This window comes from Heliangelus exortis, chromosome 23, assembly GCF_036169615.1.
Source record: "Heliangelus exortis chromosome 23, bHelExo1.hap1, whole genome shotgun sequence".
NCBI lineage: Eukaryota > Metazoa > Chordata > Aves > Apodiformes > Trochilidae > Heliangelus > Heliangelus exortis.
This window is the reverse complement of record NC_092444.1, coordinates 2697703-2708101: the sequence shown is the minus strand read 5'-3', so window position 1 is coordinate 2708101 and position 10399 is coordinate 2697703. Positions and strand designations below refer to the sequence as shown.

General features: G+C 56.6%; 2 protein-coding genes across 2 annotated transcripts; both read right to left on the bottom strand.

Annotated features, from left to right (window-relative positions):
• Nucleotides 1-255: 255 nt before the first annotated feature.
• LOC139807017 (rootletin-like) lies at nucleotides 256-5695 on the bottom strand. Its single transcript, XM_071767445.1, is given in 5 exon segments — nucleotides 256-396; nucleotides 478-561; nucleotides 1507-1686; nucleotides 2649-2791; nucleotides 5450-5695. Coding segments are annotated over 5 exon segments (669 nt in total). The 5' UTR covers nucleotides 5571-5695.
• A 132-nt stretch (nucleotides 5696-5827) lies between these two features.
• NECAP2 (NECAP endocytosis associated 2) lies at nucleotides 5828-9792 on the bottom strand. The gene is made up of 8 exons (XM_071766787.1): nucleotides 9629-9792; nucleotides 8920-9020; nucleotides 8695-8799; nucleotides 8285-8366; nucleotides 7745-7853; nucleotides 7217-7376; nucleotides 7003-7087; nucleotides 5828-6752 (listed from the first exon to the last, which is right to left on the bottom strand). Exons 1-8 carry the CDS (start codon nucleotides 9736-9738, stop codon nucleotides 6704-6706), a joined length of 801 nt encoding a protein of 266 aa, XP_071622888.1. The 5' UTR covers nucleotides 9739-9792; the 3' UTR covers nucleotides 5828-6703.
• Between the last annotated feature and the right edge of the window lie 607 nt (nucleotides 9793-10399).

Below are 10399 nucleotides of genomic sequence, written 5' to 3'. Positions count from 1 at the left end.
TGAGGAGGATGAGGAGGATGAGGAGGATGAGGAGGATGGAGATGATGGGCATAAGGAGGATGATGATGGAGATGATGGGGATGATGATGGAGATGATGATGAAGGTAGAGGTGAGGATGGAGGTGGACATGGGGACAGAGATGGAAATGGGTTTGGAGATGGGTATATGGTGGGGATGGAGGAGGGGATGGAGGTGGAGTGGGATGGAGACCAAGATGGAGATGCAAATGGTGCTGGTGGGGATGAGGAGGTCACTCACACACATCCCCTGGGGTGTTCCTGCAGCTCCCCAGCCCCCCCTCACCTCTGCTGCTCCTCCTCCAGCCGGATCAAGGCATTCTCCAGCTCATTGCTGCTCTCCTCCTCCAGCTGTGAGCTGCTCACATCCAGCTGGCTCTGTGGGGACACCATTAACCCAACTCGGGGGGGACAGGGGGTGCCTGGGGACAGGAGGGACCCCCCCACCCCAGCCCTCACCGTCAGCCTCTCCTGCTCCAGCTCTGTTGCCTTCTCCAGCAGCTGCTGCTCTGCTTCACCACATTTCTTCTTGTACTGCAGCACCTTGGGTGGAAAATGGGGTGAGTGACACCACATGGGGGGAGGACATCCCCATAATCACCAAATCCCAGACTGGTTTGGGTTGGAGGGACCTTAAAGCCCCCCCAGTGCCCCCCCTGCCATGGTCAGGGACACCTCCCACCAGGCCAGGGTGCTCCAAGCCCCATCCAACCTTCAGCACTGCCAGGGATGGGGCAGCCACAGCTTCTCTGGGAAACCTGGGCCAGGGGCTCAGCACCCTCACCCCAAACAATTTCTTTCTAAATGTCCAGGCTAAATCTCCCCTCTCCAAGTTTTAACCCATTTCCCTTGTCCTCTCCCTACCCCCCCATGTCCAAAGCCCTCCCCCAGCTTTCTTGTAGCCCCTTCAGATATTGGGAGGTTGCTCTGAGCATACCTGGGAGCCTCCTCTTCTCCAGGCTGAACAACCCCAATCCCTCAGCCTGGCTTCCCAGGGAGCTGCTCAGCCCTCTGAGCATTTCAGTGGCTCCTCTGGACACCTTCCAGGAGCTCTGTGTCCTTCTGGTGCTGGGGACTCCAGAACTGGACACAGAGCTCCAGGAGGGGTCTCAGAGGAGCAGAGCAGAGGGGGAGAATCCCCTCCCTCAGCCCCTGCCTGTGCTTCTGCTGATGCCCCCAGGACACGGTTGGGTTCTGAGCTCCAAGCACACCCTCAGGGCTCATCTTGAGCTCCTGGTTCACCACCACCCCCAAGTTCTTCTCCTCAGGGCTGTCCCCAATCCTTTCTCCTCCCACCCTGTATTCTCCATGGGATTCTCCCCCCCCCCAGGTGCAGAACCTTGCACTGAACCCCTGCAGTTTGCACACCCCATTTCTTGGACACCATCCCTTCCCTCCAGCGTGGTGGCTCCACCACACACTTTGGTGTCCTCAGCAGGTGGCTGCCTTCGATTCCCCCCTCCCATGGTCCTCCTGGGATGGTTTTACCTTGGCTTGGAGCTTCTGGACCAGCTGTGCTTGGCGCTGCTGCCCCTCCTGGTACGCCTGCAGCTTCCGCTTGTAGGCGCTCTGCTCCTCCTCCAGCCGCCGCCGCAGCTCCAGGTTCTGCTGGGCCAGGCCCTGCCCCACCTCCTGCTCACCCCCCTCCTGCCGCAGGCTCTGCTCCAGCTGGGGGGAAAAGGGGACACACACCAGGGAACCCCCCCAGTTCCCAACATTCCCCGATTTCGGGAGGAAACACCAAACCCTCCCATCCCGAGCATCCTCCGGCTCCACCCGCAGCGCCCCGTGGCTGAGACCCCCCCGGGTCCTGCACCCCCCCAGTGCTCTTCATTCCACCTTCAGCAGCTGAGGGTTTGTCTTTTTTGGGGGAAATAAAGCCAGGAAAAGAAACTACAATTTGGTTCTCCCAGGAGCCACCTGCAGCCTCTGGGATTTGGGCATCTGGGGGGAAATAAACCCAAGTCCCCCTGATTGGATTCTCCCCAGAAGCCACCCAGGAGCATCTGGGATTTGGGCTTTTGAAGGCAATAAACTCTTAATAAATCTAAATTTGCTTCTCCCCAGGAGCCACCTTCAGTATCTGAGATTTGGGGGTTTTTGGGGAAATAAACCCAGAAAAATAAACCCGCATTTTGTTCTCCCCAAAACCATCCTCAGCATCTGATATTTGGGCTCTTAAAGGAAATAAACCCAGAAGTATAAACTTAAATTTGCTTCTCCCCAGAGTCATCTGCACCATCACCATTCACTTTTTTCTGGGGGGGGGGGGTGTGGGTGGAATTAGACCCCAAACTCCCCAGCTTGGCTCCCACAGCTCCCAGCTGCTGCCCAGGGCCCATTTCATTCCTGGTGCCAGGGCAGAGGGATGGGAAGCTCAGGAATGTCCCCGGGGGGGGTCCCCAAAACCCGATGGATGGAATAAAACCAGGCTGGGGGGGGGAGGAGGGGACACACACACTTTTTGTGTCCCTCGGGACAAGTCCCAACAGGTCAGGACAGGTCTGGACACAGCCCCACCATTCCCACCCCTGGGATGGCAGTGCCAGGCTGGGAGGATGGGGAATGGGAATGCCTTTGCCAGGCTTGGATTTTGGGGTGGAAAAGGGTGAGTTTGGGGGCTGACTGACCCGCTCGCTGATGGCGTTGTACTTGATGGCCAACTCATCCCTCTCGGCACGGCTCTGGGCCAGGAGATCCTCGACACGGGACAGCTCCTGCTGCAGGACCCGGTTCTCCTCCTGCAGGGACAGCAGCGAGGACATGGCCCCGCCTGCTGGAGGAGAGAGGTGGGAGCTGGCACCGGGATACGGCCCTGCGGTGGGATCAGGCACTGGGATCCAGCTCCAGGATAGGGATATGGCACTGGGATCCAGCTCTAGGGTGGGATATGGCACTGGGATCCAGTCCCAGGGTGGGATCAGGCACCGGGATACAGCTCCAGGGTAGGATATGGCACCTGGCATCAGGATCCAGCCCTGGTGTGGGATAAGGCACTGGGATCCAGTCCCAGGGTGGGATATGGCACCAGGATCCAGCCCTGGGGTGGGATAGGGCACTAGGATAGTCCCAGAGTGGGATATGGCACCGGGATCCAGCTCCAGGGTGGGATATGGCACCTGGCACCAGGATCCAGCCCTGGGGTGGGATCAGGCACTGAGATCCTGCCCCAGAGTGGGATATGGCACTGGGATCCAGCTCCAGGGTGGGGATATGGCACTGGGATCCCGTCCCATGGTGGGATATGGCACCAGGATCCAGTCCCATGGTGGGATCAGGCACTGGGCTCCAGTCCCATAGTGGGATCAGGCACTGGGATCCAGTCCCAGGGTGGGATATGGCCCCAGAGTGCACATTTAGAGTTGCACCCCCAAAAGCACCCCAGATCTGCAGTTGCACCCCAAGCTGGTGCAGCTTTGTTTGCAGTTCCCAAGCCTCTCCAGGTTTGTGTTTGCAGTCACAAAACCACTGCAGGGTGAGAGCTGCAATCCCCCAAATGCTGCAGATCTGTGCTGGCAACCCCAAACCCGCTGCAGATTTATGGTTGCACCCCCAAAACTTCTGCAAGTCTCTTTGCAATCACAACACTGCTGCAGCTGCAGCTTTCTGTTGGTCATCCCAAGACTTCTGCAAATTTGTGTTGGCAACCCCAAACCCTCTGCAGATTAGCAGCTGCAGCCCCAAAACTTCTGCAAATTTGTTTTGGCAACCCCAAAAGTTCTGCGAGTGTGTTTGCAACCCCAAAACTGCTGCAGATTTGTTTGCAGTCCCCAAACCTCTGCAGGTTTGTGCTTGCAGTCACGAAACCACTGCAGGGTTGGAGTTGCAATCCCCAAACCCGCTGCAGATTTGCAGTTTTGACCCCAATACTCCTGCAGACCTGTCTGCAACCCCAAAACTGCTGCAAATTTGTGTTGGCAACCCCAAACCTGTTGCAGCTTTGCAGCTGCAATCCTCAGCCCCCTGCCAGTTTGTATTTGCAGCCCCCCAAGTGCTGCAGAAGTGTTTGCAGCCAGGGAACTGCTGCAGATTTGCAGCTGCAATCCCAGACCCCATCCCAGAGCCCCCTCCCCACCACCACCTCCCAAGTGACACCCCCTGCCTGCCCCCCCCGGCCTTGGTGGCCCCATGGCTGCTCCAGGGGGGGACAAACACCCACCTGAGGACAATGGGTGGCCCGGGGAGGGGGTGTGTTCCACCCCTCAGCCTCCCGGGATTTTTTGGGGTCCCCTTTGGGCACATCCCCTGGGAGCGGGAAGCGGCTCCGTGCTCGGGATTCTCCCCAAATCCTCGCGTGACCGAAGGGCCTGGGGACCCTCCTCTTCCTGCTCCTCTTGCAGGGGAGGGGGAAGGGGGTGTCCCAACCCCCCCAGCAGTGAGATTTAGCCCCCCCACCCTTAATTATTATCCCTAAATATTCCCCCTCAGCCCTCCCCACTCCCAGCTCAACCGGGACTGGCAAACCCCCCCCAGCCACCCCCCTCCCTTCCGTTTGGGGAAGGAAAACATAAAACCAGCACTGCCCAGCACCTCCCCCCTCGAAAAATGGGGGGCAATGAACTTACTTGGCCCCCCCCTGGGTAGGATGGAGCTGAGGGAGTGAGCAGCCCTGTCCTTAGCTCCGGGCCTGCCTTAAGCTCATTAAGGCGCAGCGGGTGCTGGGGCAGGAAAAGCCTTTGGGGTGGAGCATGAGTGGGGGCAAAGCAGCATTAACCCCCCCCAGGATGCATCCAACCCCCCCAAACCACACCATGCAGCACATGTTACCCCCTGGAGTAATTAAGGATTTTTTTTTTAACCCCCCTGGGGTAATTCAGGATTTTTTGCCTCGCTTTCAGCAGGGGAAAAAAAAAAAATAAATAAAATCACCCAACAGCAGCTCAACCCCACCCCCCCCCAGCTTGTGCTGGGAACTGGAGACACCCCCACTCCCCAAATAAATCCTGGATTGGATGCTGAGCCAGGCTCCGGACAGGGTTGGGGGGGTCTCCCAGCTACTCTCTTCCCAACTTCCCAGGAAAGTGCCCTCTGTACCCTCCCGGAGAGCCACGGATTAAAGGAGGGGGGGAGCAGAGGGGATTAGGGATTTACGGAGCTTCAGGTGCTGCCAGGCTCCTCTCAAAGCTTTGGGAATTCAGGAAAACCCATTTTCCCCCCCTTATTTCTCTCCTCACCCTCCTCTTCCGGACTCCAAGCTTTGGGAACACAATAAAACTCTTTTCTCTCCCCCCCATTTCTCTCCTCCCAGAATCCTTCCCGACTCAAAGCTTCAGGAACACAATCAAACTCCTTTCCTTTTTTTCCCGCCCTCCCTTTCTCTCCCTTCCTTCCTCTCCCAGAGTCTCTCCCGACTCAAGAGCTTTGAAAACACAATTAAAAATTTTTTTTTCTTCTTTTTTTTTTTTTCCTCCCCCCCTTTTTCCCTCCTTACCTTCCCCTCCCGGAGCTCTTCCCGACCATCCAACCACTGCTAAGCAACCGCCGTCTGTTGTGCTCCTCTCCTGCCCCCGTCTCCTCGGCAGCAGCCAGGAGGGGGAACCACAAAAGCTCATCCCAGCCCCGCCCAGGGGTCCGAAAAAAAAAAAAAAAAAACCAACCAAAAAAAAAAATCCAGATCTGGCATCAAAACCGTTTTCTTATTTGTTTTGATGCTTTCAAGCCCTCTGCTGGCTGCCAGGCAGGGTTGGAGCTCTGAGAGCAAACTGCTGAGCATCCGGATGGGGAAGGGAAATAATGGAAAGAAATCAAAATCCCAGGTGCTGCTAAACAAAAACCACGCAGGGGTTTGGACACCCAAAAGGCAGGAATATAAATAGGTAAGAAAATATTTATTTGCTTAAAGAGGAATCTCAAACCCCAGCTCTGTCCAAGAGACCCTTTTGTCCTTCATTCCGTCTATTGCTTCATAAAATGTCCGCAGAAAGGAGTAAAAAAAATGTCTTGGAAATAGAGAAGGCACAGAATAAAACTTCCCAGAGCAAGAAGTGAGGAGTGCTGGCATCAGAATTGAGGATTTTCAGTGTCAAAATGAAGAGTTTCGGTGTCAAAATGAAGAATTTCAGCGTCAAAATGAGAGAGATCCACGGTAAAATGAGGAATTTTGTCACCAAAATGAGGAATTTCGTCACCAAAATGAGGAATTTCAGGATGGACAAGCAGCAATCCAGCTCCCTGCCTCCCACATCCTGGAGTAAAACACTCTGAATAAAAAGCTGAGGTGATGCTGAGCTCCCAGGTCGGTGCTGGTCCGGATTTTGCAGGGGAGGTGTCTCCAGGGGGAAGGATTCCTGCTGAGGGAAGGATTTATCCAGCCCAAATCCAGCAGGAGAACACCAAGGGAGGCTTTATCCATCAACCTTGAATGAAAATCACTGGGAAGGTCTCACTGGGAGCACTGGTTCCCTCCTCTCATTATTCAGGAGAGCTGAGGACACCGATGTTTGGTGGTTTGTTTTTTTTTTGGTGGAAAGGAGAAGTCTGGAGGTTCCTTGCAATCCAGGTGGAAACCCAAAGAGCCCCGAGGTGGCAGTGCTGGTGTGGAGGGTTTTAAGGCACCTGTTTGCTTGCTGGCACCCACTGCACCAGTTTGATGCTTGGGGAGAGGCTGAAGGGCTGGAGTGGGGGGGTCCCAAATCCCCCATTTTGGTCCTGAAGGAATCACCAGGATCCCAGCACGGGGCAGAGCTCAGAACTGCACCCAGCCTGAGCTTGTCTGGGGCTGGTTGGAGGCTGAGCTGCAGGGAGAGAAAATCAGGGGGGGAAAACTGAGATTTTTAGACCCTGTCAGGGCTGTGGCAGGCAGGGAGGAGGCAGACAGCCCCAAAGGGGTGTCCTGGGGTCACCCTGAACCTCTTCACCCACGGCCCCGCTCTGAACTCGGGGAATTTGGGCCGTGCTGCCCTGGGAGCAGCTTTTAAATCCCCAAGGGATTTTCTCTGGCTCGCCCACACCACCCACAAACCCCACAAACCCCCCTGGCCTCACCCTGGAGCTTTGGCAAAGTCTCCCCAGACGTCGGGGGCAGCAGCAGAGGCAGCAGCAGGAGGCTGGGGCCAGGACAGGAGGGAGTCTGAAGGCACCAGGGACGGTCAGAGGGAGAGAAAACAAACAACAGGATCATTCCCCATCCTGATTCCCAACATTCCCTCTCTGTTTTCTCTCCAAGGAGCTTTCCAGTCACCACGGTGAGGCCACGGACCTGTGATGGGGGTGCCAGGCAGCTGGGTGGGTGCAGGGAGTGAAGGACAAACAGGAGCAGAGAATTTTCCTCCAGGAGGTGGTGGGAGCAAGCTCAGGCCCCCCAGGCTGCTGGGACGAGGCCTGGGGTTCCCTGGTGCTCCTTCTTTTTTCTTCATATTCTGAAAGAAGAGATGGAAATTTGGGGGGGGACCACGTTTAAAGCCAGAGCTGGAGAGTGATTCCTCCCAGCCATGGCTCCCACGAAGCTGAAATGCTTTATTTTGGGGAGAAGATGGCTCCATGGTGACACCCCATGGAGAAAGAAGATGATTTTCCCCTGAAAATCCCTACCACAAACCCCCCAGAGCTGGATCTGGAACCTGGAACCATAACAACCCCTCTGCAAGTCATCCCATGTAGCTTAATCCCACAGGTCCCTGCTCCAGGCTTCCCCCTGCACAGGGATTTTGGGGGAGAAGCTGCCATTTCCTCCTGTGCCAGCCCAAGGGAAAGGTCAGGAGTGGATCCAGCTGGAAAATCTCCTCACTGCAATGTTGAGTTTGATGGTTTGTCCCTCCTTGAAGCCCAGATCCAGTTTGGGTCCTTGCTCAGGGTTCTCAGCCTGCCTGGCCAGCTCACTCTGCTGCCTCACCCACCTGCAGGGAGGAAAGAAGCAGAAAAGGAAACATCAAACCCCATCCTGAGGCTCCCCCAGGACAAATCCTGCCCCAAACCACCCCCCCTGGCAGCACTGCTTGGATGTGATCCAAGATCTCTCCTGCTGGAGGGATGTGAGTGCTGGAGCAGCACAGATCCTGCACCCCACCAGGACCCAGAGCAGAGTCCCAGCCCCCGGCTGCTGGGAGCTGAAAAAAAAACAAATAAAATGAAAAGGAATTGGGGAATTTTCCCGGTTTTGGGCTGGGGGATCTCAATTTGAGAGAGGGAGAGCTGCCACCACAGAGGCTGAGCAGAGAAAGGGGCAGTTCAGCTGCTCACCCCCTGCTGGGGCAGGAGCTCAGGGATTGTTTTTCTCCCTCGCTGCTTTCTGTGGAGAAAAAAATTGACTGGAGAGGCAGGAACTCACTTAAAATGGTCTTGGAGAGCCACGTTGAAGTCAAAAGCATCCCCTCGGTCCCCAAAGCCGACTCCAATGAACGCTCTGCGGCCTGGGGGGGGAGGAGGAGCAAGAGCTGCAGCAGCGGAGGAAGAGGGAGGGGCTCTGGGCAGGGGGATCCTCAGCTGCACTTCCAGGAAAAAGCAGCTCGGGAATTAATGGGAGTCCAAGCAGGGAGTGGACTGAGGGCCCTGCAGAGCCAGGAGTCCCAGCAGCAAAGTGGAATTGTTCTCCTGGAAGGCTGGCACCTGGGAGGGAGGATTCATCCCTTTGCCCTCACAGGATTTTTAACCCCTCTGTAACAGGAATCCCACTCCAAGGGGAGCAGGGAGGGTGCTGGGGGCTGCCTGAGGCTCATATCCCCCCCCAGCTGGCAGTACCGTTGCCGTCTTCGATCCGGATGACAAAGTATCTGCTGGAGTCGGTCACGCCCTCCACGGCGATGCCAGGGAACTCTTCCACCGGGGCCTGGGCAAAGAGTTCGCCTGGAACCAGAGGGGGTGGGAAAAAACAAACAAAAGAGAAAGGGAGTGTTTTAAGGGCGGGATGAAGCGTCTCTCCCTCCCCAGGAAGGGGCGCCGAGCTGCCGCCTTCCCCCTCCCTACCCGAGTTCTTGTCCTCCAGTTTGATGAAGGCGACCTTGCCCTTGGCTGTGACCCGCAGCCTCCCGCTCCAGGCCGGCTGATCCAGCTGCCACTCTGCGGCCCTGGGGAAGAGGGAAAGGTGACAGTCACCTGCGGAGCCCCTCGTGTCCCAGACACCGCCAGCACCCTACAGAAATACCCCCCCGATGCTCGGCTCCCCTCGTTTCACCCAAAACCAGCTGCCCCCCCCCCCCCCCAAGCCAAGCGTCAGGGCCCAGCGGGGAGCAGGCAAGAATTGCACAACAGGTTTCGCTTCCCTTTCCACGGGATTTCCATCCCGAAAGCAGCTTCTGAGCCCCGGCAGCTACAGTCCGGCTGTGCCTGACACCCCCGTCAGGGCTTGGGCCCCGCCAGGAGAGGAGAGAGGGGAGAGGAGCCCCAAAACACAGGGGGGTGGGGGTGGAGAAGCCCCCCTGGGGGACAGCAATACCTCAGGGGGTGGGAGGGTTACGGTTAGCGGGGAGTCCCCGCTGTCCCACAGCGAGAGGCAGGTTCCGTCCACCTCATGAGGAGGGGACACCGCGGGGAGGGGAGCCCAAACCCCCCAGAGAGCCCTGACAGGAGTGACAGACACCCGCGGGGAGGGAGGGGACGGAGGCCACGAAAGCCGAGGCAGAGACAGAGGAGACCCCCGGCGGGACAGAGCCCGGGGGAGAGGGGCAGGCCGCACCTGTAGCCGCGGTTGGAGGCCCGCGGCGGCACCCGGTAGACGTGAACTGCGGGCTTCACACACAGCACCGCCTCGTACTGCTCCTCCTCTGCCGCCGCCATGGCCGCCATCGCGGCGGAACCCCGCCCGCTGCCTCTCTGGCCGCCGCCTCGATGGTAGGGCACGTCTCCATGGTCCCGCCCCCTGTCCCCGGCGGGGCGGGGCTGAGCAGAGGGGAGGTGTTGCCTCGGCAACCGCCGCAGCGCCCCCTGGCGTTTGGGAGGCTCCCTGCAGGGAGGTGTTTCTGGCGGGAAGCGCGCAGTGCGGCCCGGCCCTTTCCCTCCCCTCACAGCGGGCCTCGATCAATAAAATTCATCTTTTATACCGCATTTCACCTTAAAAATCAAAATAAAAATTAAAGTGTTACTAAGAAAAATGGAAAGGGAGTGGGGAACTGCGGGACCTACCGCCCCCCCCCCCCTCACCTCATGCTTTGCCCGCCGGCTCCAGGCGCTGCCCCGCACCCAGGAAACGAAACAAGAACCAAAATAATGTAACTAAAATAAAAAGAATTAAAATAATGTTACTAAAATAAAAATTACTACAGTTACGGATAACTAAGTTTAATAATAAATAAATAGATAAATTTTTTTTAATCACTAAACAAAAACAAAGGAAAAATAAAAATAACTACCTTACACAACAAAAAAAATTAAATTAAAAATAAGACAAATAAAAAACAAACAAACTGACTTAAATTAAAATCCCTTTCCTCCTCCACAGCAAACGCCT

Coding starts and splice junctions, on each gene's coding strand:
- NECAP2 (XM_071766787.1), bottom strand. CDS start 9,738: ATGGCGGCCATGGCGGCGGCAGAGGAGGAGCAGTACGAGGCGGTGCTG. Junction 8,367..8,694: donor CCGGATCGAAGACGGCAACG/GTACTGCCAGCT, acceptor CTCCCCCCCCAG/GCCGCAGAGCGTTCATTGGA. Junction 7,088..7,216: donor GCCTGGCACCCCCATCACAG/GTCCGTGGCCTC, acceptor TGGTGCCTTCAG/ACTCCCTCCTGTCCTGGCCC.